This window comes from Paroedura picta, chromosome 12, assembly GCF_049243985.1.
Source record: "Paroedura picta isolate Pp20150507F chromosome 12, Ppicta_v3.0, whole genome shotgun sequence".
In the NCBI taxonomy this organism is placed as follows: Eukaryota; Metazoa; Chordata; class Lepidosauria; order Squamata; family Gekkonidae; genus Paroedura; species Paroedura picta.
In genome coordinates, this window is record NC_135380.1 from 13,356,675 (window position 1) to 13,383,923 (window position 27,249).

Sequence of the window (27,249 nt, forward strand, 5' to 3'; positions counted from 1 at the left end):
TGTAGTCCATGGACATCTGGAGGGCCGCAGTTTGACTCCCCCTGTTTTAGACCAACAAATTTGCATTCAAGGTATGAGCTTCTGTGGGCGCGCGCACATTTCCTCAGCTACAACTGTATACAGTTCCGCTGGACTCTAAATTTGTTCTGCTGCTTCAGAGCAACACGGCGACCCACTTGAAGCTCTCTCTCAGTCTGTGGGTGTCTGGGTAACCGAGGCAATCCGTTAGAGGCGTGGGAACTGGTCTCCTGCGCCTTTAAAAGGCGGGGGCGCCCCAGGGCGAGCCGTGGGAGCCGCCGGGCCCGGCAGCCGGAGTAGCCCGCGAGCGGAGGGGCCATGTGGGTGTACCTGGCCGCCCTCGGCGCGCTCCTCCTGGCGCTCTACAAAGTGCTCGGCGGACGGCGCCGCTCTGCGAACCCCTTCCCGGCAGACTGCACGCGCCCGCCCGCGCCTCTGGTGACCGACAAGGACGCGCGCAGCAGGGTCCTCAAGCGAGGTAGCCGCGGAGGAAGGGGCAAGGGGCGCCGTCTCCCGTTGCGGATGGTAGGCAGGAGGCCGATGGAAATGGGCTCGACTAGACGGCCACGGGGAAGCGCGCCGCTTGGAGGAAGTTGGGCCGGTCTTCGAGGTTGCCATCGGGCGCAGAATTGGGGGTTCCGACGTTAGGGATATTCCTAGTTGATGGCGGTTCCTGTTGGCAGCCGAGGAAAGGAATTGCAATGAATGGCTTTAAGCTATTTGTAGAAAGATATTGGCTGGATATGGGGGGTGGGATTCATCGGCTACAGTAGAGGAATGGGCTGCCTAAGGAGACGGTGGGCTCCTTTTCAACGGCTGTCTCCGAGCAGCAACTGGACAGGTCCTTATCATGGATGCTTAGATTCAGGGGTAGTCAACCTGCGGTCCTCCAGGTGGACAACAATTCCCATGAGACCCTGCCAGCGTTTGTTGGCAGGGGCTCATGGGAATTGTAGTCCATGGACATCTGGAGGGCTGCAGTTTGACTCCCCTGCTTTAGATTCTGCACTGGGTAGGATGACCTTTATGGCCCCTTCCAACTCTACGATTCTAATTATTGCAGCTTAAATAGTAGGGGATTTTAAAGGCAATCTGTCTGAGTAATCACTTGTTTTAAGTAGTCGGCTGGGAAATATGTCTTCTCTCCTGCTTTTCAGAATATGGTAAAGCTGAGTGTATGAGTGTAGCTGCCTTGATTCAGATTGGGCACCAGCTAAATATTGTGATCTTTGTGTCAGATATTCAAGTCAGTAGCCATGTTGAAGTGGCAGAGCAAAGTCTGAGTCCAGGGGCACCTTTAAGACCCCCAAAGTTTTTTTATTTCAAGGTGTACACTTTTGTGTGCACAGCACACTTCTCAGACCACATATATAAGTAAAGAGTGGGTCGTGGGTTAGCATGTAGCATAATAAAGATGTTTACCAGATACAAGGGCCTTACAGAAATAACAAGCTAAGTTTATTGGGTCACCATTCATTCGGGTTCAACTCTGGGGGGGAAACATAGTAAAGGAAATAAAAATGTCAAGATTAAAGAGTAATGGACAGATGCATTCCCAGTTATGGAGCCTGAGAGTAATTCAAAGAGAACTTGTCACTATGCTTCATTCATCTCCACCCAAGTATGGTGACCAACTGTGCAAAGTTCTCTCCTCAGGCCTGAGAATTAAATTTCAAATCCCCATTCTAAATTATGTTCTACCATTCATTACGTTACATTGCAATCCCTAGCTTAGTTCTGTTATCCCAATCCCAACGAAGAAATAAAAGAAGATGAAAAAGATGTGTTTGCCTATTTTTCCCCTTCGTGCTTTGCATATTTTTTGTGGCAGTCTCTGGTGCTCTAGAACAGGGGTAGTCAACCTGTGGTCCTCCAGATGTCCATGGACTACAATTCCTATGAGCATTTGCTGGCAGGGGCTCGTGGGAATTGTAGTCCATGGACATCTGGAACTACAGAACTCTAGAACTATCACATGAAGTCTGTAGCTGCTGATTAATAGGCTGTTCTGAGGCACGTCTTCCGTATCCCAAAGAACACAGCTGTGCAGATGCTAGGAAGCCGTTGGTTCAAGTCCCTTCTTTGATAGAAACCCACTCGCTGGCCATGGACAAGCTGTTCTCTCTTAGCTCCAGTCCCTTTTTGCAGAGTCAGGATAATAACGCCGGCATACCTCGCAGGGTTGTTCTCGGGATTACGGTGATAATCTAGACCGGGGATCCCCAGCGTGGTACTTGTGGGTGCCTGCAGTCTCAAAAGGCTTTCTGGGACACTGATACAGACAAAGGCTTGTACTGTACCAGGTATTACTGCCAGCGTTTAGATGCTCATCCCACCTCCGGTCGAGATGGCGCAATAGGACACCTGTGCACTTTCATGCGTGCTGAATAACGCTTAATAACGCAGTTCCGATCCACTCCAGCATCTGCTTGCAAGTGGATTTTGCCATTTTATGCAGTTGCAAAGTGAATTGAAAGTGCATTATTTAGTCCGTGTGAAAGTGCCCCATATGGACTTTGGTCAGCAAACACGCTGGGCATAATTCTTACTTAGTTGTGGGCTTGGCTGAAGACTTTGATCGAGCTGCAAGCTCAGGCAGGCAGGACAGGGACAGAACTCGGTCGGAGATAAGATAGCATAAAACTGGTAAAGGGTCAAATAAATGATAAGATGGGAGCTGTCGCAACTCCTCTGACATAAGAAAAAAAAACTTGCTACTTCCTTCTTAAAAGAAGGATTTAAACCACCCCTTTAAGTAGTGGCATGTGTGTTCTTGGTCTTAACCTAATTAAATCAGTCCAGTGTGACCTCTGTGGGGTGGAGGAATTAAATAGTAACTCGGAATTTGTACCCTTATCTCACAAGCTGCCTGCTGAGTCTTGCAATCGCTGTCCTGTTCCGCAGAGCTGCTTACACCGTTTTGAATTGTTCTGCCACTGACTACCAGCACAAGGAACCTTTTGAGGGTGGAATAAAACCTCCTTTGCCAGTCGAAGGCTCTGCTGTGAATGGAACAGGTTCATGGAAGCTAACCCTGATGGGCTGAATGCAGCCAACTTTTCTGCTGGTTCACAAGGGTACCCCCAGCCATTGGGGGGGGGGGGAGCTGCTAGGAAGAAGAGCGAGCTTTCTTTTGGGAGCTCCTGCAGGGTCCATCCCATTGTGCAGTTTGGCTTGTGGGCTGAGTATAATGGTTCTTATATTCCAGGTTTTCTCAGTACTGTTCCAAGGCAGATTCCAGGCCTGGTCCCTGAATCTGCAAACCCGTCATGGGACATTTGGTTGTAGGAACAGGTGACTACTCTACTGTTCTTCCCAGACAGACAATCTGTGCAAGGGTTTGGAGTCCCTGCTTCTCCAGGGACAGCAGATCGGATTGCCCTTTTTGGCCTGGAGCTCCGCTGTCTACAGGGGTAGTCAACCTGTGGTCCTCCAGATGTCCATGGACTACAATTCCCATGAGCCCCTGCCAGCAAACACTCATGGAAATTGTAGTCCATGGACATCTGGAGGACCACAGGTTGACTACCCCTGGTCTAGCAGACTCTTCAGGAGCCACAAGGATGCAGTCCCCTCTAGCACACACTGGTATGCCCGGTTTTAAACAGGTTATATCACTGGCACGTAATTTTTAAAAAGGGGTGTTGGGAGACCAATGAACACCCGAAAGTGCCTTATACTGAATCAAACCCTCGGCCCTTGAAAGTCAGTATTCTGCACTCATACTGGCAGCGGTTCTCCAGGTCCACAGGTAGAGGTCTTCCAATCACCTGGATTGGATGGTTTAACTGGAGATACCAGGGATTGAACCTGAGACCTTCTGCATGCCAAGCAGGCGCTCTGCCACTGAACCACAGTGTAGGTCCTCACCATTGATAAGGAAGTGGCTCCCATGTTACAAGCTGTGCTTCAAGGCAGGTCCTGGGCCTGTTACGACATGCTAGATTGGCCAAACCAGGAATTATGATGCTGATGGTGGCCTTTGTTTTTTGCATTCCAGCATTCTCCCAGGACAGGGTTCCTGACCGCTTGGATGCCATTGTCATCGGGAGTGGCTATGGAGGCCTGGCTGCAGCGGTGGTCCTCTCCAAAGCCGGCCAGCGTGTGCTGGTCCTGGAGAAGCATGGGAAGGCAGGGGGCTGCTGCCACACTTTCAGTAAGAAGGGCTTTGAGTTTGACGTAGGTAAGTCCACCCAAGCAAGCTACCTTGTGGGCAGAAGAAGAAACCTTAGATAAAAGCCCAGGTTTCTAATCCCTACTCAGCTGCTGGAGTTTCTGATGAAGGCATGCGCTTAGATAACTTCTGTCAGAACTCTATCTTACTTTCGGGCCAATACATTTTTGTTGCTGTGTTATGGTGTATTAATTGTTGCTCCATCCACTCAGAGCCAAAGGGGGGCACGGTTCCTTGCCCCATTCTAGAAAAGCTGTTGGCCATTGAAAAATGCTGTGAAGGGGGACTGGGAGGTCTTGCTTTGAAAAGGCGTGGTGGGTGGATACAAGTTCTCCTGGTTCCTTCTGTGCTGCGGGCTCCATCAGGATCAAGCCCTTGCAGCATTTTTCAATGGGCAAAATCCTCTCAAAAACAGCATGGCTGCCATAACATCTACTTCCGCTCTTAAACAGAAAGCATGCCCTTGGGAATCTGTTGTGGTGTCTACAGCACATTTTGCATGAGTAAAACTTCCCTTTAAAGTAATTTTACTCACTCCAAAACAAAGCAAAAGAAATTATAAAGATTTTTTTAAATTCCTATGGGAGGGAAAGGACTTGTAGGAAATGGAAGAATGGCGGAACCACATTTTTCTGTATTTTTTCCCCCTCTTGGGCTTTATAACTCTATCCAGGAAGCCCTGTCCTTCCTCCTGGTCTTGGGTTGCCAACCTCTGGGGAGGGGGGGATGTCTACTCCATCTAATAAAGACTTAATGGGATATCACTTATCTCCATTCCACGAAAAGCTTCAACTTCCTATTCTTAGCTACTAAGGTATCTAGTAAAGAGACCAGACATTTTGCTCCAGGTCTAACAAAAGAGAACTTGATAACTTCACAGAGGTTTTGTTTTTCAGTACAACCTACAGATCATTGGATGTACCAATTAAATTATGCATGAATATTTCCTTAAAGACACTTACATAGATATTCAGGAATGAGGACACTGGTTTCTCCAAGGTATAGGTGGTCTTCCATTATAACGTTTCCTTCCAGGTATCCATTATATCGGGGATATGGATGAGAATTCTATTTCACGTACAATTGTTGACCAACTCACGGATGGACAACTCCAGTGGGCAAAGATGGACTCTCCCTACGATGTGGTCATTCTGGGAGATCCCGAAAACGGCAAGAAGTATTGCATGTACAGCGGGCAGAAGGAACACGTTAACGGCTTGAAGAAAGAGTTTCCGGATGAAACTGTTGCTATTGACAAATTCATGATGCTTGTAAAGGTAATAATCCTTTCTAAGCTGCCTTGGTAGAACAGTCTCCCCCCCCCCCATTTTCTTTATACCCCTCTTATTTTCCCCCAACGGGGATCCTAAGTTATTCTCCCAATCTCCCAGTCATGACAACCATCACCCTCTGAGACGTAGGTTATGTTTAGAGAGCACATGTATCCCAAAGTCACCCAGTAAAAGTGGAGAACAGATCCCCAAGGTCCTAGTTTAAGTACAGGGGACAACCCCTGTCCCAGGCTGGCTCTTACTAAATATAACTTTTATGTTCAGAGACAATATACTACTTTCAGTCATTTTCAAAAGGACAGCAAAGGTATTGATTTTGGTTTGCATCCTCACTTGTAGGCCTTCCAAGGGGTCTGGTTGGCTCATCCTGAGCTAAGATAGCTTTTCTGGTCTGATCCCATAGGCCTACTATTATTTATGCTCCTATATTACTTATGTCCCACTTCTGGGCCAGATTAGCTCCCAGAGCATCTTGCCATAGAAAACTATCACAACCTAAATGTTTATACGCTAAAGCAGGGGTAGTCAACCTGTGGTCCTCCAGATGTTCATGGACTACAATTCCCATGAGCCCCTTCCAGAAAACGCTGGCAGGGGCTCATGGGAACTGTAGTCCATGAACATCTGGAGTGCCACAGGTTGACTACCCCTGCACTAAAGGATCCCTTTCTTCCATACAAGAAATGTGGAAATGTAAAGTAGCTTGAGACAGCATTGATATTTTAAGCCAAAGGAGTTCATGGTTGCTTTTGGCATCAAGACTGGTCTGAGCGGGAAGGAAGGAGTCATACGTGCCAGATAAATCTGGAACATTAACATTCAGTACAGGATTTGGTCATGCCTCTTTGACAATTCGGTATGACACTCGATTGAGTGTATTAAAACCCACAGCTTCTTCCTGAAGATGAATATCAACATTCCTTGTCTTATGCTCAGAACACCGAAATCTGTGGCCGCATCTTGGAGACGTGTGTAAAACTCTTAACTTCCTCCCCTCTCCTTCTGCAGAAAACTACCAGAGGAAATAGCCACATCACTTTAGTGAAAATGCTTCCAGTGCCCTTGGTCAGGTTTCTGCACTCTGCTGGCTTGCTGAGCTTGATCTCTCCATTCTATAGGATGGCATCCAAAAGTGTTTCCGAAGTTGTTTCTGGGCTCACAAGAAATGCGGATTTGAAAGCAGTGTTCAGCTACATCTTCCCTACCTATGGTAGGTGACTCGGACTGATTCCCACTTGCATGGGGGGTGGGGTTGAGAGGGAATTGCTCTCACAGCCTTTTCCTTTTAGCTAACACATTACATACAAATAAACGCATGGTTTCTTTCCTTTCCTTTAATCTGATTAAAGCTCTTTGACAAAAAAAAGTCTTGTTTCTCTTGTGAGCCAGATCTAACATCTAGAGGGGAGAAAGAGGGTGGAGGGACGGGGTACTTTGCACTGTTTGGCTCAGTGCTCTGGCTGGGAAAACGTAGCTGGTGTGAAGGGCGATGGGTTAAGTGCACTGCAAAGTTTCTTTGTAAGATCCCCTAACAAAGCCTATAGCAAAACACGTAGGGATCGAAAAGATCTAATAAAAACTGCTCAACCTTGCATGTGGTTCTCCAGCCTCCTTGCCTCTTTTCTCCAGCCAAGTTCTGAATGCATCCCCTTCTAGAGCCCTATACTATTTTTAGTTTTGAAGCTCTAATGGCTAACCTGAAATGGACGCTCTCGGCCATGATGTTGACCATGGTGATAAGATGCTGGGGTGGGCAGGCTGCACAGCAAAGGGGTGTCACTGTCTTAAGGGCAGAGATGCATGTCCCCTTGGCAGAGGTGTTGTGACCCATGTAGAAGGGTTGGGGGGGGGGAGCATGCAAGAAGAGCTTTTGTTCCGATGTGTCAGGTTCTAGTGTTGGAGTTCTGGCCGGTTAAACAAGACTCTTGAGATTTTGTCTTTAGATGTACACACTGTTCAATCTCTCTGTTTTTCTCTGTTCTAGCTCTTTGTGCCTCACTTCCGTGTAAAAAAGGCCCCGGGACCTCCTGCAATATCTGTTGAGTTCCCTTTCTCTAAAGGTGCAGGGCTTCCATAATGGCAGGTGGAAGTAAAGGCTTTTGCTTTCCTTTCTTTTTCTTTCTGCCAAGGATTTCGCTTTCCTTTTCCCTTGGCAACTGTACAGTTAAATGGCTCATTGGCTGCCGCTAGAAGGGACAGGGAGACATGACATAACATTACCTCATGTTGAGATTTGGCTGTGTTAATAGCAGAGTAGGGGGGAGATGGCACAGGGCAGTAATAGCCAAACACCCCCTGTAGTTTGCAGTTCGACTGTGTAAAACACATGCTTTGTGATCTTGCATGCAGCAGAACTGTTGCTTTGCGATATGTCTGCAAGAAGTGCTCTGGAAAATTCTGAATGGAGTCTTTCTCTTATTGCTTCCATTCAGACCTTATGAGAAGAATGAAAGGGTGTGTGTTTGCGTACTAGAATATTCCAATTAAGTTTCACCCTGGTTCCAAATCACTGATGTGGGCCAATAGAATCTGCTTGCAAGGTCTGGATGGGTCGTGTTCTTAGGCTGGGAGGGTTGGAAGACTTCTCTTGCTGAGCGGCACTTATGCTGTGATGCCCCTCCCCACTCTTCCTTTCCCCTCTTTATTTTACAGGAGTGAGTCCGAGAGAGTCCAGCTTCCCTCTGCATGCCATCATTTACGATCACTACTTGAGAGGCGCCTGGTATCCTCAAGGGGGAGCCAGTGAGATTCCATTCCACTCCATCCCCATCATTGAACGGGCTGGAGGGGCCGTCCTGACCAAGGCACCTGTCCAGAGCATTTTGGTGGACTCCCAAGGGAAAGCCTGTGGTGAGTTAGACTTGCATCTGAGAGAGCTCCTCTTAAGGTTATGTGCAAGGTTGAAACTGGGGCATGTTCCTTATGGCTTCTTTCAGTAAAGCTCTGTGCACAGAGGACAACACTGTGAAAATTATAGAGTAAGATCAAAAATGCACAACAAAATTATATCAGTGTATGATGATAAATATCCAATAACAAACAAGGAAAGAACTATACAGTAATATGCAGCAAACCTGTCTTATGCACAATATGAAGAATCAACAAAATCCTTTTACAAGTATGGACTAAGAAAATCTTTGATGCATGTATGCTGCTTGATTTTTAAAAATGGCACACATAAAGGACACATCCTCAGGCGTACACTATAAAACACTCCTTTGGTGTTCCAAAACAGGTGTAGTGCCATGTGGGAGATTCCTCCTGCTTGAGGTGCTGCAGTTGGCAAATAGTCAGTAGACAAATGGACAAAAGTGTTTTCTGCTGATAAGGTATGGACAAAAGAAGATTAAACAGAGCCCATAAATGAGACAAGAGTACAATTGGCAATGTTGCTCGTTATGCTTCCATAAGGTTTTTGGCATTTGAAGGGACTGATAAGAGAAACTTGCGGAAATCTTAGATTCTCCACACTTCCTTGCCTCGTAGTGTTCCATGAAGTGCACCTCCCCTAAAGATGCATGGATACAAGATCTGTACATTTGTGCAATACTGTCTTTTGCCTCATATAGGATTTGAACAGGTTGGTGCAGGGGGTCAAAGGGAGAGTGCTTTGCCTCTCTGCAACTCAACAAAATAATTTATTCTGCCAGTGCTTTTTTGACCACATTGAATTTCCTGGAAGGCATTTAACTGGGTTATCTATCTAAGCTGTTGCATTAATTACATTAAGCTTCCCCTAGCTGCTGAGGGATTTTCTGCAATGCTGATCAGCATGCTGTATCTACTAACACGCTGCCAGCCTGATCGTTAGCATGAGACTGGTTCTGTTGATACACATGCACAATTGTATGTAGTGGTCTGGTGTGGAGGGCTCAGAATGGGCCAAAGTGACTCCAGTTGGGATCCTCTCCCAGCCATGCTGTGTGGCCTGCCTGCTCTTTAGTCCATCACCAGCCACCAACCCCCCCCCACACACACACACATCTGCAGTTTGCCCAAAACCTCTGCCTACCCTACAAGGTTGGTACATGAAAACATGAAGCTTGCCTTCTACTTTGGTTCCCTCAAATCAGTATTGGCTGCTCAGACTGGCAGAAGCATTCCAGGGTCTCAGGAGGAGGTGTTCCCCATCACCTACCATCTGAACTTTTTAGCTGGAGACGCTGGGGATTGAACCTGGGATCTTCCTCATGCCAAGCAGGTGCTATGCCACTGAGCCACAGCCCTCCTAAAAGACCACATTAATCCTTGCAACGCTTTGTACCATGACGGAAATATTCATCCATTGGCTTCAACTCTAAGCTGGCTGTTTGTTCAAGAACATAGAAGAGGGCTTTTGCTCATTTAGGTCTTGTTTTGCCTCTCCCAGGTGTAAGTGTCAAGAAAGGGCAGGACACCATGAATATATTTGCTCCTGTTGTGATTTCGGATGCTGGGATCTTCAACACCTACGAGCGGCTCTTGCCAGAGAAGCTACGAACTTTGCCAGGTAAGAGGCAACAGAACAACCGGTGTTTCCACACTGTAGAGCAGGGGTAGTCAGACTGCGGCCCTCCAGATGTCCATGGACTACAATTCCCAGAAGCCCCTGCCAGCGAATGCTGGCAGAGGGCTCCTGGGAATTGTAGTCCATGGACATCTGGAGGGCCGCAGTTTGACTACCCTTGCTGTAGAGGCATGTAAAACAGTGTAAAAATGTTTATACTTTCTGTGGTCTTTCCTAACTATCACTCTAACTCTTCCCTAGCCCTAACACTCTCTTCTTTGCGAACCTTCTCCTTTGAAATATGGGTGTGCAGTTTCCAGTAATTCTCTCCATCATGCCACAGACAAAAAACTGCGCTGCCAACTCTTAATCCCAATCATGTCCTGGGTTCACATTAGCCACCTTAGCCACAGGAGTGCTCTGCAAACTCTTTGTCTGATAATCCAGTGTGACCCCTGTGACTCCTAAGCCCCTTCGTTGTGTCACTGAATTTTTCTAGATCCTTCTGATCTTTGGCCTGCATTCTTCTAAGGATTAATTTGGTTGTATCGAAGCCCTGTCTTGCAGTTTAATTTAAGCTTGGATCACTGTAAAGCAGTGGTCCCCAACCTTTTTATCACCGGGGACCGGTCAACGCTTGACAATTTTACTGAGGCCCGGGGGGGGGGGTAGTCTTTTGCTGAGGGACGTCGCCGCTGCCTGAGCCCCTGCTGCGCTTGCTTTCCCGCTGGTGCCTCTGACTTCCCGCTGCCCACTGGGGGGCGCTGCCAGGAGCAGCTGTGCAGTGCCACGCTGAGGGGGAGCCCCAGCCACGGCGGCTGCTAAAGAGCACCAAAGGTGAGCCGGGGAGGAAGACGAGGAGCCGCGGCCCGGTACCGACTGATCCACAGACCCCTACCAGTCCATGGACCGGGTATTGAGGACCGCTGCTGTAAAGGACAGATTGCTCTCCAGAATAGGCTCCATCTTGCCATGACTAAAATTTGACACAGCTCCTCAATGAAAAGCTGATTAGAGCATGAGCCCTACATAGTACCACAAGAAACCTGAGCTCTCAGACTGTTCCTGATGATATTGAATCAGTACTTGTGTACGGATGTGGTGGAGGGAAAGGGGGTGGGCCGGAAGTGAGGAGGTAGGGAAAGCAGCAAGCAGTGTGTGGATGGGGCATGTGCACGCCATTTCCTCCTGTTCACATGTCATTTGCTGCCGCCATGGTGGGGGCGTGCCTTAGCAGGAAAGCGGCCAGAGCTTATTCAGGCAGACTGCTTCTTGTTTTCTCTGGACTCATTAGTCCCCATAGGCCTTGAGGCACAGAATCTTGGGAGCATGCATGCAAACAAAACACATATGCATGGAGCTATGCAAGGTCTTTCCTGGCACGTTCTGCAGGACCTTATTTGTGATGAGCAATAAGAGGCCTTGGCTATCTTTCCAGATGAAGTTACTTTTGGCACACATATTGGCGGTTGGGGTTTGCATGAGAACACGGGTCTGTAATGAACTCCTGGTTAACTTTGAAGGGTTTGCAGACTTGCTGAAGACATTGTGGTCAACTGCAGATGATGGGGAAACCTGAACTCTCGTGGGAAGAACCCCATTCACCCTCAGATAAATTCCCTTTCAGCAGGCTATGCCAGGGACTATCCTTTCCCCATGAAAGAAATGGTTCTGGTTGAATTGGAACTGGAATTGAAGCCTGAGAGCTCTCGTTTCTGTGGAAGCAGTGGGAGATTATTCTGAACTACAAGATGGTGGTGGTTTCAGACATAAAGGTGAAACTGGAGCAGGAATCTTTGAATATTATACCAGGAGTGGGAAAATATGATTTTCTGAAAGGGGAACTTGAAATTTGTGAGTGATGCTCACATTTCCCTTCATGCCAGAACCATGTATTCCTGCTTTTGCCATTTGTTAATCTCTTAGCTTTTCATGCTGTGTAACTGATTACCTTATGTGTGATTTGTGGCCATTTTATTGTACTGTAGTTAGTGCTCAGGAATTCCGGCGATGTTACTTTGATGCGTCTCTCTTCCACCTTGGGGCAGGAGACATTGGTTGTGTCTTTCTAGCTGGCTCTGGCAGCATGGCATCTGAATAGTTTCATGCCCAAATGGACAGGTTGGGGGAGCTAAGGGGTTGGAGGTGAATACAGAGTAATGGATTCCGGGAAGTCAGTCTTAGCAAAGGTTTTGAGATGTAAGCATCATTGACTTCTTCATTAAAGAGATTTTAAACAACAAAACCTGCTTATTGGGAGCAGTTGGCTGGACTCTCTTACATAAGGGTCCACAGAATGGATTCCCTGGGCATCAACACCTTTCCTGGTATCCACCAGTTTTTTTAAGGAATTTTCTTGTTCTCTCAAGCATTGTGCCTGGCAAACTGCTTTACCACTCTGTACTTTTAGCTCCTTTGAATGCCCCTTGTTGTGCTTGCCAGGTACAATGATTTCCATCTGCCTGACTTAAGAAATGTATTTTGTTCCAGATTTGTTGCCTTGCTTGCAATGCAAGTTGCCATTGCTTTGGATCCGCATTTTGCTTGCAGAGTTCCTGTGCTGCCCATAGACATTGGTGGTTTGGGGGAGTTGTTTTTTTTAAGTGTCCTCTTCCTTCTTGCAGGTATTCAGAGGCAGCTGTCCATGGTGCAGCATGGGGTCGGAGGGTTCAGTGTCTTCATAGGACTCAGAGGCTCCAAGGAGGAATTGGGACTGGAAGCTAAGAACCACTATGTCTACAGGCAGAACAACTTGGATGAAGCGTAAGCTGTAGTTTTGCTTTTGGTGTGGAGGACACTTCCTCCTGCTGGCTGCGCTTTGGAGAAGGTCAGCAGTAGGATCTAGCCAGCTTTTTCCAAAAATTACCTCTGTGGAAATCACCAGGAAATTTGAAATGATGTCCTGATATGGGGGATGGGGCAATAAAATCTCTCAGGCCACTATTGGAGCAATGGTGACTAGAGGAACTCCTCATTAAATCTGCAGATGACACCAAGTTGGGAGGAGTAGTGAACAGAAGTTAGATATATTCAGTGAGATCTGAACATGCTGGAAAAGTGGACAAATGAGAACAAGATGCAATTCAATAAGGAGAATCTTCATCTGGGTCAGAAAAATGAGAAATGTGCATAGTGGGTGGGAGATACACTTCTGGGTAGCAGTGTGTGTGGATGAGATCTTGGAGCACTTATGGCCTGTAAGCTAAATACGAGCAGACAGTGTGATGCAGCAATACAGAAGACGGATGCAATCTTGGGCTGCATCAGCAGGGGCATCACATAAAAATTGCAAGATGTCAATCCCACAGTATACCACATTGGACAGACTCCACCTGGAGGACTGTGTGCAGTTCTGGAGGCCTCATTTCAAAAGGACACGGACAAAACTACTTATAGAACAGTACCAGCTAGGTATCAAGAAACATTTTTTCACAGAGTAGTTCAGCTGTGGAATCAGCTACCTCAGGAGGTGGTGAGCTCCCCCTTCAAACAGCTGGACAGATACTTATCCTGTAGGCATTGAGCAGGGGGTTGGACTAGATTGCTTTTATTGCACTTTCCAGCTCTATGATTCTATGAAGTAGCTGCAATCTTGACACCAGACAGCAGAGGTCACTAATATTCACTTTGTTCCTCTTAGCTCCATATTCTCATATCAATGAAAAGCAACCTTAATGCTCCGCTAGCTTTGTAGTGGCACCAAACACAGCACCTTTTTCCACTTCCCTGTTGACATAAGCATGCTTGTTCTATAGATCAGGGCTGAACTCGACTTGTTTTGGCTTCAGAAGTTACACAGGAAACTGTGCGTGCTGCACAACTGCATGCTTTCGAAAGCCTGAATATCTTTCTCCTGCTCCTGGTGTAATTTATTATTGTTGAGCTCCCGAGGAGGTTTCATGCTTGGAAAATATACTGATCAGATCGGTGTGCTGATGGTCCTGAATGCACAAAAGCACTCCTGCAGAATATCTGTTTTGTCTATGAAACGGTTCAAGGCAGCAAACAGCAAAGCTAAAAATAGCTCCAGATGCCTTAATGTGTGTGGAAGCAATTTCTGATGCATGCCATTATCTTCTTCTCCCAAGATCCCCAGACAGACGAAAGACTCGATTTTTGTTCTAAACATTTTAGAGCAGAGTCCCCCAATTTATTTAGTTAGATTTTTATTGTGAGGAGGGAGGTCTTGGTTCCTTCTCCTGTGGCAGCCTTTTTGGGGTGGTGTTCACCACCCCATCTCAAAATTCTAAAGGTGCCCACCGGCTCAGAAAGGACAGGGATCCCTGCTTTAGAGGGTGCACTGAGAGAGGGGTGTTGCCTAAGCAAGCTCAGGATTACTTGCTCACTGCCTTTACTTAAGTTGGTATTTCCCAAATGAACATGGTTAATTTGAGGACCTCCAAATCTCTGCTGAGAGAAGTTAGGGCTTCTGGAGCACAGTCACTCTAAGGCAGTGGTCCCCAACCCTCGGTCCAGGGACCGGGACCGGTCCGTGGATGGTACTGGGCCATGGCTCCTCCTTGTCGTCCTCCTCTCAGGCTGATTTCTTGGGGGCTGCTCTGCCACCGGCTCACCTTTGGTGCTCTCCAGCGGCTGCCATGGCTGGGACTCCCCCTTGGCGTGGCACTGTGCACCTGCTGCTCCCCCAAGTTTACAAATAATAGTATAAAAAGAAAGGCTTCTCTCTCTCTTTTTTTGCCCAAACTCATGGGGAAGTCTTTTCATTTTCTCCACAGGTTCATATCGTACATTAATTCATCAAGAGAAACTGCTGCAAAGATTGTTCCTTTTGTCTATGTGTCCTCTCCGTCAGCTAAGGACCCCCTTTGGGAGAAGAAGCACCCAGGTACAAGGTGGCCAGTTGGAATCACAGACGGGGTTTGTCGGTGGAGGGGGTGGCAAAGGGCTCAGGTCCCCCTCTCTCCGGTCTCCCCCTGCCAAAGCGCCCCCTCATGGCAGCCATGTGCAAGTGAACTCCTCCTTGCCCTGTCTTTCCAGGCAAATCTACCCTGATCATCCTGACAGTGGCCAGATACGAGTGGTTTGAGGAGTGGAAGGAAGAGCAAGTCTCCAAGAGGGCAGCGGAGTACGAGGAGCTTAAAAATACTTTTGTGGAGGCGATGATGGAAGTCGTTTACGGGATTTATCCTGAAGTAAAAGACAAGGCAAGGGGACGTTGTTAAGTTTTGGCATCAATCACAAACTCTCCACAGCGGAATTCAATCTGTCGGCTCAACTGGCACAGTATAGCCCAATGGAACCAGCGGTTCTTGGGCCCAAATCCCTCAATTTCCCCACCAGTGGAATCAAGAGATGAAATTAGCTGGAATTCAGGATTGGTCCTCCATTTCTGGACCTCCTGTAATCCTCTTCAAACAAGCAAGGCCTCTGCTAGCAATCAGATTTTTGTTAAAAAAGCAGTCAGATGATTTTACTGCTTCAGGTCTGTCTAGGAATCTGATATGAGCTTTGAGAATACAAGTTTTTATCGTATCTCTGAAGCCTTGTGGTAGCCCACAACTTATACGGAACATGTAGGATACATTCTACTCTGAGCCTGAGTAGATTGTGAGAATTATTCCAAGCTGCCATGCTTTGTCCTCCAGCCAGAGGTTTAAATGGCGGTTCGATTTTTTTCAATTTTTATGTTTTGGTTTGTGATCTGCTTTGGAGCAGGTACTCTGGAGAGGTGACGTATAAATATTCCAAAGACTGAATGGGTGATTATAATAATCCACTGATAATTGGGAGAAGAGCTCGAGTAGGGGTCAGGGGCCTAAGCTTTCGGGAGTCAAAGCAGAGTCAAAAGCTTATACCCCTAAAATCTTGTTGGTCTTGAAGGTTCTCCTGGACTCAAATCTAGGTGTTCTCCTGCAGAACAACACAGCCACACTCCGACACTATCGTGAGTAGGAGTTAGGAGCCTGTTAAAGGTCCCTGGCTGGAACATACCCCATAGGTAGGATTCTGACTTCCTTTCTCTGTGTATGCATTTACCCTCCATTCAGCCGCTGTTTACAAAGCTGCACACAGCTCAAGGCAGCCAGTAGCAAGACCAAAATCCAGCCTTTCAAGCCCCGGGCTGCCAATTTTGGCTCTCTGACCTAGTGAACACATTTCACCTGCTTGCAAAAAAGAAACAAGCACAGATACTAAACAGGCATCCTGAGGCCTTTGCTGAGATGGCTCTGCTCCTAGCAGACACCAGGCTGGCTTCCATAAGGATGGTGGGTGACCTTAGCAGGGCTTTCGTTTTCTGATATCCACGAAGAACACTTTCTGTGCCGACCTCCCTCAGTCACCACTTCCTCTCTCAACAGGTTGAGTATGTCTCTGCAGGGACTCCTCTTTCCAACAAGCATTACATAGCTGCTCCACAGGGAGAGTTCTATGGGGCAGACCAGTGCTTATCTCGCATGCAGGCTGAAGTCATCGCTGCCATCAGACCTCGGACCGCCGTCCCGAACCTCTACCTGACGGGTGTGTTGCTTTTCCATCCATTCTAATTTGCAGCCTGCTCCATTTTATGGTGCCTCTTGTGGCACGGGGTGGTAAGGCAGGTGACATGCTGTCTGAAACTCTGCCCAAGGGGCTGGGAGTTCGATCCCAGCAGCCAGCTCAAGGTTGACTCAGCCTTCCAGCCTTCTGAGGTTGGTAAAATGAGTACCCAGCTTGCTGGGGGGTAAACGGTGATGACTGGGGAAGGCCCTGGCAAACCACTCTGTATTGAGTCTGCCAAGAAAACGCTAGAGGGCGTCACCCCAAGGGTCAGACATGACTCGCTGCTTGCACAGGGGATACCCTTACCTTTTTAATCCTGAATGTGTCTAGGGATCTGCATGGCTCTTCACTGCTGTCCGTGACATACGTGCATAGAACTCTGATCAGGAGCCAGGGAGGTTGAGCAGGGCAGTGAAAGAGGGTACAGCAAAGACTAAAACACATCTGCCTTTGTCTCCCAGGTCAAGATGTTCTCATCGGAGGCTTTATGGGAGCCCTGCATAGTGCCCTGCTCTGTGCTTCTGCCGTCCTGCAACGCAACGTCTACATCAACCTTTTCCAGTTGCACCGCAAAATCAAAGTCAATAACTCCAAAAAGAAAAACTGACCCTTTAATGGCTGAAAGAGCCTCACTCCTGTGCAGACAATTCTGAAAATCTTTTGGGCAGAGGGGAGAGATTTTTTTTTTTTAAGATATGCTTTTTAGAAGACAAAGTAAAGATGTGAAGGGGATACAGAAATCAGAAAGTGCCCAAGATTGTGATTCTGCGCAGTGGTCCTATTGAGCTGGCATTTGCCACAATGGGGCACTGAGTTCTACTGTGGGGCACTGTTAGGGTGGCACAGGGTTCTGCTGCTGGGCTGAAGTACGTTGCACAGGTTCGGCTGTCCCTGCAGAAATGCCCCCTCCCCTTGGTCCTGCTGGGTTGGCACTGCCACAGTGGCACTGGTTCTGCTGGGTAGTATTGCACTGTTCCTTCTGCTGGGAAAGCCTTGGAAAAAATGCCCCCACTTCACTTTCATGGCTGAGATTTATCTGGGGCATTTGATGGGCTTGGATGGCCTTGCCCTTATTCTCCAACATAGGAAACAATGGAGGATGGGGTGCCATCTTTGGGTGCCCATAGAATTGGGCCCCTGGTCCAATCTTTTTGAAAGTTGGTAGTTCTTTTAAGGAGGGGTTCTAGAAGCTGTACATCAAATCTGGTGCCTCTCCCTTAAAACCGTGTCCCGATCAGAGCACTGACTAGATAGGCTAGATTTCCCAGAGACTTTAAGACCTCCATTGGATAAAATGAAGCTGAATTGATTTGGGAATCCAGACTCAAAAGTTGAATCTGTCCATGTTATGCAATTTGGGGCACCAATCAAACTGGAGAATTGCAATTCAGCCAAAAACTGGGGGGGGGGGGATACTGCTATGTCAGAATTCCTTTTTTTTGGGGGGGGGTTTAGCTGAGCTGAATGCACACCCCTAGTGTGAACCTGAACTAATGTTCCTTTGCAAGGGAAGAGCTTCTCTAATGTGAGGTAGCCCTGCAAGACATCTCTCCTTCTCACCATGCATAAGATGCTGCCTTTTGAGTTGCAGCACTTGTAGCTGTCCTGGACAGGCGGTATAAAATGAGTTTTTGAAATAAATAGTGCTGTGAAACAATATAGAAACTGGAATTAATTCTTTCAATACTGAGCCGGGCATAAACATCATAAATCTAAAAATCATAAAATGTTGAACAGAAGCCTAAAAATGGGTCATGGCAGCTGGGAGGGGGGGGGAGAGGAAAGAAAAGGAAATATTTTGTAATGTTCTGCCTCCTGGAGTGGTCTCTATTAAAGGCTGTTTTGAAACCCAGCATGCCGTTGCTTACAAGAGTATCTCGCACCTAAGGCAAAAGGAGACCTGGGTGTCAGTTTTCCTCCTGCTTTCAGATATGGGTCTTACACTGAAATAGACCATTGATTACCACAGTCAGTATTGTCTACCCAGACTGGCAGTAGCCCTCCAGGGTCTTTGGTAGAGGTCTTTTAAATCGTTTACTACCTCATACCCGGTATTGAACCTGAGACATTCTGTTGACCAAGCTGATGCCCTTCCCATGGCCCTTCCCCCTTCTCTTTGAAGAACGGATCACATTTCACTCACAGCCTTTAGCGTCCTCTGAAGAAGGAAGCCCAAACTTCTATACAACTGGCTTCTGATTCCAAGACTACAATGTCGCCTTAACTTAGCAAAGAGCTGCTGCCTCATTAAATGCCAGGTGATCTGAGCCCACAGCAGGAGACTCCAGCCAGAGGTCCGAAGGCCTACTGACCTGGAAATTCAATCTGGAAACCACACATCAGAAAAAGGAAATGACTTCAACACCGAACACTCTCAGGATATAGGTTTTAAAACCTATATTACTATAATATGATGATTGTTTTATGTATATTATATTTTGAATCGTTTGAGGCTTCTTGTTATCCATCCTGGGCTACATAGGGAAAGGCAGGTTAATTTAAGAGGAGATTGCATACCTTTCCTTTCTGCATGGGAGCAGGAAGTCAGGTGAGTCTTGTCCCAAGCGGATGATACAAATTCGAATTTTGTTCTGAGATTAATGGCCCCCTCCTTTGTTTTTGTTCCGCTTCCCTTGTGGGTCTTTTACTGATGGGAGGTAGCAGAGACAGTTGTCTAAGGCAGGGGTAGTCAACCTTTGGTCCTCCAGATGTCCGTGGACTATAATTCCCATGAGCCCCTGACAGCAAATGCTGGCAGGGCCTCATGGGAATTGTAGCCCATGGACATCTGGAGGACCACAGGTTGACTACCCCTGGTCTAAGGAGTGGATCAGCAGCTTTTCAACCTGTCTGTGTGTGTGTGTGGGGGGGAATACAGGAACTTTTTCTCTTTTTTCCTGGCAGATGGGGTAGCGCCATGGGATTCTGATTTTTTCAGTCAACAAACGGGAGACAGGGAAAGGGTTTGTAAGTCCCTTCCCGTCTTGTGCTACTCTTGAGTGTCACCTCCAAGGCTGCTTTTCAGTGAGACAAAAACAGGGGAGGGGACCTTTCACTGTGTCCGGTCCAGCACTTGTGCAGGATGCTGCTGTCTCGTGTTCCGGGAAAGTACAAACGTTTTATGGTGCTTACTAGCAAGCCGCCCTTGACTCTGATATAGCTCATAACTGGCAATGTTTGCAGTCAGATGACAGCTAATGAAACGGCGTATGACACTAATACGCCCCACCTTCCTAGCAGAGTCAGCGTCACCTGGGCAGAGACTATATCAGCGGCTCCCGCTTAACACCAGGCACTGGCAAACAATTCCACGTAGTGATCGCTGAGGATTTTCACAGCATGGCCAACCAAAGAAAGAACAGGGCTCTGGTCATTGTGAATTTTGACTTCTATAGAAGCCCAGCCCAAGAGAGGCTCCCGGCTAGACCCGGAGCAAAGAAGGAAGCAGACAGGCTCTTCAAAGCATTGTCCGACTGCAATTACACCGTGGAATTGCGTTATGACTTGACAGCCAAGCAAATATGCAGACTTTATGAGAAAGGTACGTATTGTGGGTTGCCAGATTTGTCACCTGGTGCTTAGAGGAACAAGGCAATACGGGACCACGGGGGTCCTGACCTCTGCTGCAAACGATCAGAGTAGCAAGCCTGGATTCTTACTGGCTTGCCTTCTGAAATCAATCTGAGCCCTTGCGGAAAAACTGGAAGCCACGGTGGTGAGGTGGGTGGGCGAGATGGACTAGGGGTGGCAATACTCCTGTGGAGCTCTGTCGCTGGGATGAAAAGTTCCCCTTTCTGCTTGCTAAATCCCTGGAAAAGAGTCTTTGGTGTTGAGGGGATGTCCAGGAACAGCACTGGGGATAGTGTGTGTGTGTGTGTGTGTGTTTGTGGGGGTGTCTGTTTGTCAGGGGGGGTGTTTGGCAACATGAAGTACAGGTGAAATGACTCTCCCTCCTGCGCCATCTGAAAAACCCATTAGGTGTGTACAGAAAGTGCCATCAAGTTATGGTTGCAAAGGAATTTTTATCCATTTATTTATTAAATTTCTATTTCTATGCTGCTCTTCCCCCCAAGGGCTCCTGGCTGCTCACAACATTTATATATAAACAGAAGTTGAAACATTTAAACCGATTTACATTAAAAACAGGATCCCCCGCCTTCTCTCCGATGTGGGGGGGGGGGGGACGGGACCAAGTGCTATAGTATCCGGACTAGGTGGCGTGCAGATGTCCACTGTGTAGAGAGGCTGGTCTTAATGGTGTCCTGCAGGCCTCAACCATTTTCATGGCAAATGAGAAGCAGAGGTGGCTGGCCATTGTCTTTCTCTGCAGAGTCTTCCTTGACGGTCTCTCGTCCAAGTACCAACACTGCCTTAGCATCCATGATCTGACAAGACTGGGTGACCACTGTACCACCTTCGCTCCCAGCCATTGGATACAACCCCTTAAATAAGGCAGCAAGATCTTTGCTATAGACAATGAATAGTATTTTACCTCTCTGTTCAGTTAGTTGCAGAAGGACAGGTGATTGTATGCCGCTTTGAGACTCCTTCAGGTAGAGAAAAGCAGCGTATAAGAACCAACTCTTCTTTTTCTGTTCTGACTGAGCAGTAATATCAGGGTTCTCAGACTCACCTCCCTCACAGGGTGTCTGCTGTGGGGAGAGGAAAGGGAAGGTGACTGTAAGCCACTTTGAGACTCCTTCAGGTAGAAAAAAGTGGCATATAAGAACCAACCTTCTTCTGTTCTGACTGAGCAGTACTACCAGGGCTCTCTCAGCCTCACCGGCCTTCCAGGGTATCTGCTGTGGGGAGAGGAAGGGAAAGCAACTGGAAACTGCTTTGAGACTCCTTCGGGTAGTGAAAAACAGGGTATAAAAAAGTATTCTCTATTTCCGTGTAAGTACTGCTAGGGAATGTGCCCCCATCAAAAGCTGAGCAAAGTCAATGGACAACATCCACAAGAAGTGAAAACATCCCACTATAATTTTTTTAAATATGTAAAGCAGCCCTAACAAGGGCTTCAGGAGGATTGGTGCAAATGTCTAAATCTAAAGCCCATGCTTTAGAAGAGGTTTAGACGGATTCTTGGAGGCTAGGTCTGCTGCTGGCTAAACTGGGGATTCAGAATCCCCCACTCAGCCGTTAAGCTTGCTGGGTGACTTCAACCCAGTGTTCTCTCTTGGCCTGCCTCACAGGGCTCTGTTCTCCTAGACGTTGACCTTTGATCCACTAGGGAAATGGACAGTGCCCAGCGACACTCAGTGTGACAACAGCTGGGGCACAACTCACCTGGGCGGTGGCCTACCGTGCCACTTGCATGACTCACTTAGTTCTGGCTAATGGCCAACTTGATGCATGTAGCACTTGCCCCAGTATGACCAGCAGCCATGGGATGGCCGATGGGGAGAATGAGCTGTTTTGAGTCCCCATTTGGGAGAAAACCAGGATATACCTATTTAAATGCGTAAATATATAACAGCTGTTGACAGGTAGCCTCTATCTATGTTCTAGCCCTTTTGTAAATGCTCTCTTAAGTTGGGGCAGTTCATTCCGTCATAGGTGGAGGGAGTTTTTAGATCCACGTAGCTGTTAAGAGCACAGAAAATTTTATCAGGGGGAAAAATTGGCAAGGCATTAGAGACACCTCTGCACCACCCACCAAGCCATATGTCACAAATTCCTTTCTTCTCTGCCGCAGTGTCTTTTCAGCCCAGTCTCAGTACTTAAGTCGCATTTTCACAGAATCTCAAAAGCACCGAATGCTTGGTAATGTGCAAAGGGCACTTAAAGTTGGCTTGAGAAATTGAGCTTCTATTGTTACATTTGTGCTTCCCTTTTTCTGTGTCATTGCAGAGTGCAATGAAGATCATGGAGACTGCTTCGTCAGTATCCTGTCCAGCCATGGAGAGGAAGGGGTCATATTTGACTGCAAAGGACAGCCAGTTGAGCTGACACAGATTTACAAAGCGCTTTCTCCACCAGGGAGCCATAAACTGGCTGGAAAACCCAAAATCTTATTCATACAGGTAATAGCCAGAGCAGTAGGTAAGTAACTTTAATGTACAACCAACAGTAGCAATGATGGGGAATGTATACATGAGTTTCACCCAAATGCATTTCCTCCTACTGCGTGTTTAGTTTTGGTTTTGTAACAGGTGAATGGACGTGACAATGACTCAGGTGCCAAAAGGTAGCAAAAAGAATCTAACTTCCTGCTTATGAACCTTCAGGCATTACTTTTTTTCTGTACTGAGAAATCCCCTGCTTGTATGTTTGATCACATTTCCTGAACTCATATCAGTATAGCCTATATACTTTATAGCAGGGGCAGCCAAACTGTGGCTCTCCAGGTATCAATGGACTACAGTCTCCATGAACCCTTGTCAGCACAGAGGCTCATGGGAATTGTAGACCATGGAGAGCCACAGTTTAGAAAGATAGTGTTGGAAGGGGCCATGCAGGCCATCTAGTCCAATTTTCTGTTCAGTGTAGGATCAGCCTGAAGTATCCATGATAAGTATCTGTCTAGTTGCTGCTTAAATCCCAGGTGCTGCAGATAAAGTTCTGGTTGCTTGTGATAGGTTTTCACTGCAATCTCTAGATCAGGGGTGGCCAAACTGGTTCTCCAGATTTCCATGGCCTCCATTTCCCATGAGCCCCTGTCAGCATGACCAATTTGCAAGGGCTCATGGGAACCGGAGTCTGTGAATATTTGGAGAGCCACAGTTTGGCCACCCCTGCTAGATGAACTCACAGGCTTCTATATCTCTGTATATATAGTTATAACATCCTATTGATCTCTGAATAGGTTCATAATTTCCCAATTTTCACACATGTATCGTAAACACATGAACTTTCTGTTACCTGTGTTTTTTTGTGCTTTCTCTAAAAACTGTCTTGAACATTTTGTGGTTTGGCATTATAGACTTCCTGCTTTTGTTTTCAGCAAGCTTTGAGATTAACAAAATGTTGTGGTTTTGACAGTTTCCATTTTGAGATCACTATGACACTTAGGTAGGTTTCAGCAAAGCAACTCAGTATCTGCTTATTAGACTCCTTAATTTTTAAAGCCTCAAATCCAAAAGTTTAAATGTCCAAACCTTGATCCTTGGCTACCTAGAACATTGCTATGGTCCCTCAGAGATGCAGTGTTTGGATCCACCCAGTTTTTCCTTTGATGTGCTGGATCTGGCCTCTTTGACTGCTCAAAAAATGTGTTCTGAGAATCATGGGACTTGGATGCACAAAAACTATGGTTGGACTTGGGGGAGATTTAGTAGAATAGCAAGGTAGATCCAGCCCAGTTGGTGATTGGGCCTAATTGCAGAGATTCTGCAGCTCCAGCTCCTAAGTGCTAGGGCCATCCTGAACCTTATACCAGCATGTGGCTACGCACAAAGGATGAGGAAGTCAGATGCATTTCCAGAGAGTACAGGAGCCAGACTAGGTTTTTAGACCAGACACACTAGCAATTTGACTACTGTTGGAAATGAGTAGAATGTCATCTAAGGTCTGGTGCACTTGCTGTGTTTCTAGGCCTGCCGTGGACAGGAAATTGATCCAGGTGTGTGGCTGCAGACGGACAGTGCTGAAGCACAAACAGACTATATCTCACACTATCTTTCTGTCCCAGAAGATACTACAGTCATGTTTGCTTGTAGTCCAGGTACGTAAACCCAACTCAGCAATGTTAGATACATTTGTTCTAGAGTAATTTTCACCGGCTAATCCCAGGAATGGAGAGGGACATTCACTAGACACGTGTGTGTGTGTGTGTGTGTGTGTGTGTGTGTGTACGCACATTGTTTTCTAAACACAATAGCTAAGGTGGCCAGGATTCTTGGTGGCTTCGCTTTGGTATTAAAGGGTATTGACATCTCTTTCTCCCCTCCCCACGGGGATTCTCAGGCTATGCGGCTTTTATCAATTGTTGGGAATCCGCGTTCCTCAAGGCTTTACTGAAGTTACTAGAAGGAGAGAACCGTCAACGTGAACTTACCCGTCTAATGACCTGGATTAACCGGGAAGTTGCGTTTAATTTCGAGGCCAAGGGAAAACACAGCGGTGGTAAAGAGATGCCTTGCTTTGTCACTAAAATGGTGAGAGATGTTTACCCCTTCTCTTCGCAAAGGACGGTAAGTTCTAGGCAGTAGCTGAGTCCAATGAGTTTGCATGAAAAGAGGCACTTAATCCTGCTTCCTGGGACGTTACTCAAAGAGAAAGACAGAAACAAAGCCAATGGACTGAAAGAAATCACACAATTGAAGCTTTCCCCATCCTTTCCTCCCTCTATTTATTTTATTTGTGATAATGTGACTGTAAGATATGGCAATGTAATGGAATTTTGAGTTTGACTTCCTGGCCTTGGGATAGTGACCAGCAATAACCTGGCAGGAATGTTTCACAGCTATATGGAGAGACGGATGGAGCAAGCAGCATATGGGGAGGTGAGATCCTTTGATCACCAATAAAAGGCAGTTTGGTTTCTCCCTGTGTTTTTGTAAAGTACACTGAATTCTAGGGGATTGATTGGCTGTTTTGACAAAGGATTATCATTGGCTGTATTTGGTTGTGACACAGTCTACTGATGTAACAGAATTGATTTTTGCCATATATTCCCTATCATGTAAGAAGATCATAGTCTGACGAAGGGTGCTTGCACTCGAAAGCTCAAGCCCTGAATAAATCTTTGTTGGTCTTAAAGGGGCTACTGGACTCTGATTTTATTGTCCCTCTGCCAGACGAAGACATATCTGTCAAACATTAAACTGCTGTGCCGCTGATAACGGAGCAGGATCCCTGGAAGGCAAAAGTGAGCATCCTAAATCACGACAGGGCAGGCTCACCTCCTCATGCAACTCAGCTCCTTTCCAAGAATTCGAACTAATACAAATGCACCCAAATCAGACCAACAGAAGAGACAAAATTCAGCTGCATAACTTTTAAACAAATAGAAAGCGGCCACCATGTTTCAAGTTGGGGTTCAAGGCAAGTTTATTACGGAAAAGGTGGCGGCAGTTCGGGATTTGCTTCCCTCCCCTCAGTCAAAACAAAAAGGGGGGTATATGCACTCCCGTGCCTGTGAATGTATGTGCAAATTGTATTTATAGGGCATCCCAGAATCACAGTTAAAATGCCGCATCCTCCTGCTACGTCTGAGCTGTGAAAGGTACATTTCAAGAATGTCACAAGACAAAGTTCCACCAGCCCAGGCCACGTGTGGGAGGTTTCAGTTTTGAGTTACATAAAGGAAAAAAGTCAGTTTCCATTGCACAAGGGTGAGAGGGCTGGGGGGTACCTGTGCTGCTCCCTGAAGACCTTTTAAAACTGCATTGATAAAAGATTTCTAGGGACTGTTAATTAAAGAAATCTTAGCTGCTACAGCATGAGTTGTCAGTGATTTACACCTAAGAAAACAAGAGTTCCAAAGAAACAAAAGCATCGTTTTCCAGTAATGCACCTATGCTGCAGAAAGACCTCTTAGCCCTGCCACCACTGACAGGGGCTCATGGGAATTGTAGTCCATGGACATCTGGAGAACCAGTTTGGCCACAACCGCTCTAGGGGGTCTTAAAGCAGTCCTGGGAAAGGGAAGCTTCAGAACAGGAACAGAGGAAAGAGACTTCACCCTTTTTCTTCAGCCCAGTAGCCCCAGCTAGCTATCTTTTCCCATCTGTAATTCTGGGATCATAATCCTGCATAGATGTAAGGATTAACGAGAACAGTGGACTGTCCCTGCTTCTGTTTTGGGTCCAATCCAGACCAAATGCACTGACTAAATATTGCCGACCAGTTTAAATATCAAAAAGTCTGCAGCTAAGAAGGATTAGATGGGTACTGAACTTCCGGAGGCCTGACAAGAACAGCCCCATGGAGTCTATCTGGGCTCAGGCTGAAAATACCCACGTCTTTAATTTGGCTTGAAATTCTAGAAGTCTGGAATCGACTCTACAAATTCCGCCTTGGCTTCGTGCCTGCTTACCAGAAGAATAAAACAGCCGCCTCAACCCACGCAGTCACTTCCTGCTCCACCGCTGGTTCCCACCAATAAAGTCTCAGTGATATGGTCATGGAAATGCTAGCGTTAGGCCCTGCATCTGTCATCCAGGTTTTTACAGCCCTGTACTTTGTACTCTTAGCAACTCGCTTAATCAGATCAGCCTGCAAGCTGCTGGCCCTGTTTGCCTCATGTTTCAAAGATCTGACAAAAGGTTTAAAAAAAAAGGAAATGGGGCTTTTCCCCTCTCTTCACTGTGTAACAGGAAGCAAGTGACCAGGGCAGAAAAGAGGATGTTAGACATTAACTAGGAGAAAAGAGCCCCCTTATATGAAAGTTATTTGGTTTAAAGGAAAAGGACTTGTGATGAGATCTGACATTATATAAGGCCCGAGGGTCCTGTGATACAGGGCTAGATGTTGTCATTACAGGGGTGTGGGGCAGTGTGAAGGGAACAATATGGACAGGGGTTACGATAACAGGGAAGGGGGTGTCTAAACTAGCCTTTAAGTCTAAATGCACACATGGGCTTCTGTACAGATAATAGGCTGAAGAGACATACACAACACAGGCATAGACTGTTCCTCCTTCTAGGGCAGGGATGGCCAAACTGGGGTTCTCCAGATGTCCACTGACTAAAATTCCCATGAGCCCCTGTCAGTGGTGGCAGGGGCTCACAGGAATTGTAGTCCATGGACATTTGGAGAGCCACAGTTTGGCCACAACCGCTCTTGGGGGTCCTAAAGCAGTCCTTGGAAAGGGAAGCTTCAGAACAGAAACA

The 27,249-nt window shown here is 46.9% G+C and overlaps 2 protein-coding genes across 2 annotated transcripts; both read left to right on the top strand.

Moving 5' to 3' along the window:
• The first annotated feature begins 239 nt into the window (after positions 1-239).
• Positions 240-18,323, top strand: RETSAT (retinol saturase). The gene is made up of 11 exons (XM_077305856.1): positions 240-496; positions 4,019-4,201; positions 5,228-5,469; positions 6,493-6,694; positions 8,137-8,334; positions 9,854-9,973; positions 12,595-12,733; positions 14,707-14,816; positions 14,969-15,135; positions 16,291-16,450; positions 16,933-18,323. The coding sequence occupies exons 1-11, from the start codon at positions 337-339 to the stop codon at positions 17,076-17,078; spliced, it is 1,827 nt and encodes a 608-aa protein (XP_077161971.1). The 5' UTR covers positions 240-336; the 3' UTR covers positions 17,079-18,323.
• Positions 18,324-19,698: 1,375 nt separating this feature from the next.
• Positions 19,699-26,510, top strand: LOC143821872 (caspase-3-like). Its single transcript, XM_077306343.1, has 4 exons — positions 19,699-20,012; positions 22,325-22,497; positions 24,008-24,137; positions 24,380-26,510. Exons 1-4 carry the CDS (start codon positions 19,811-19,813, stop codon positions 24,622-24,624), a joined length of 750 nt encoding a protein of 249 aa, XP_077162458.1. The 5' UTR covers positions 19,699-19,810; the 3' UTR covers positions 24,625-26,510.
• Positions 26,511-27,249: the final 739 nt, after the last annotated feature.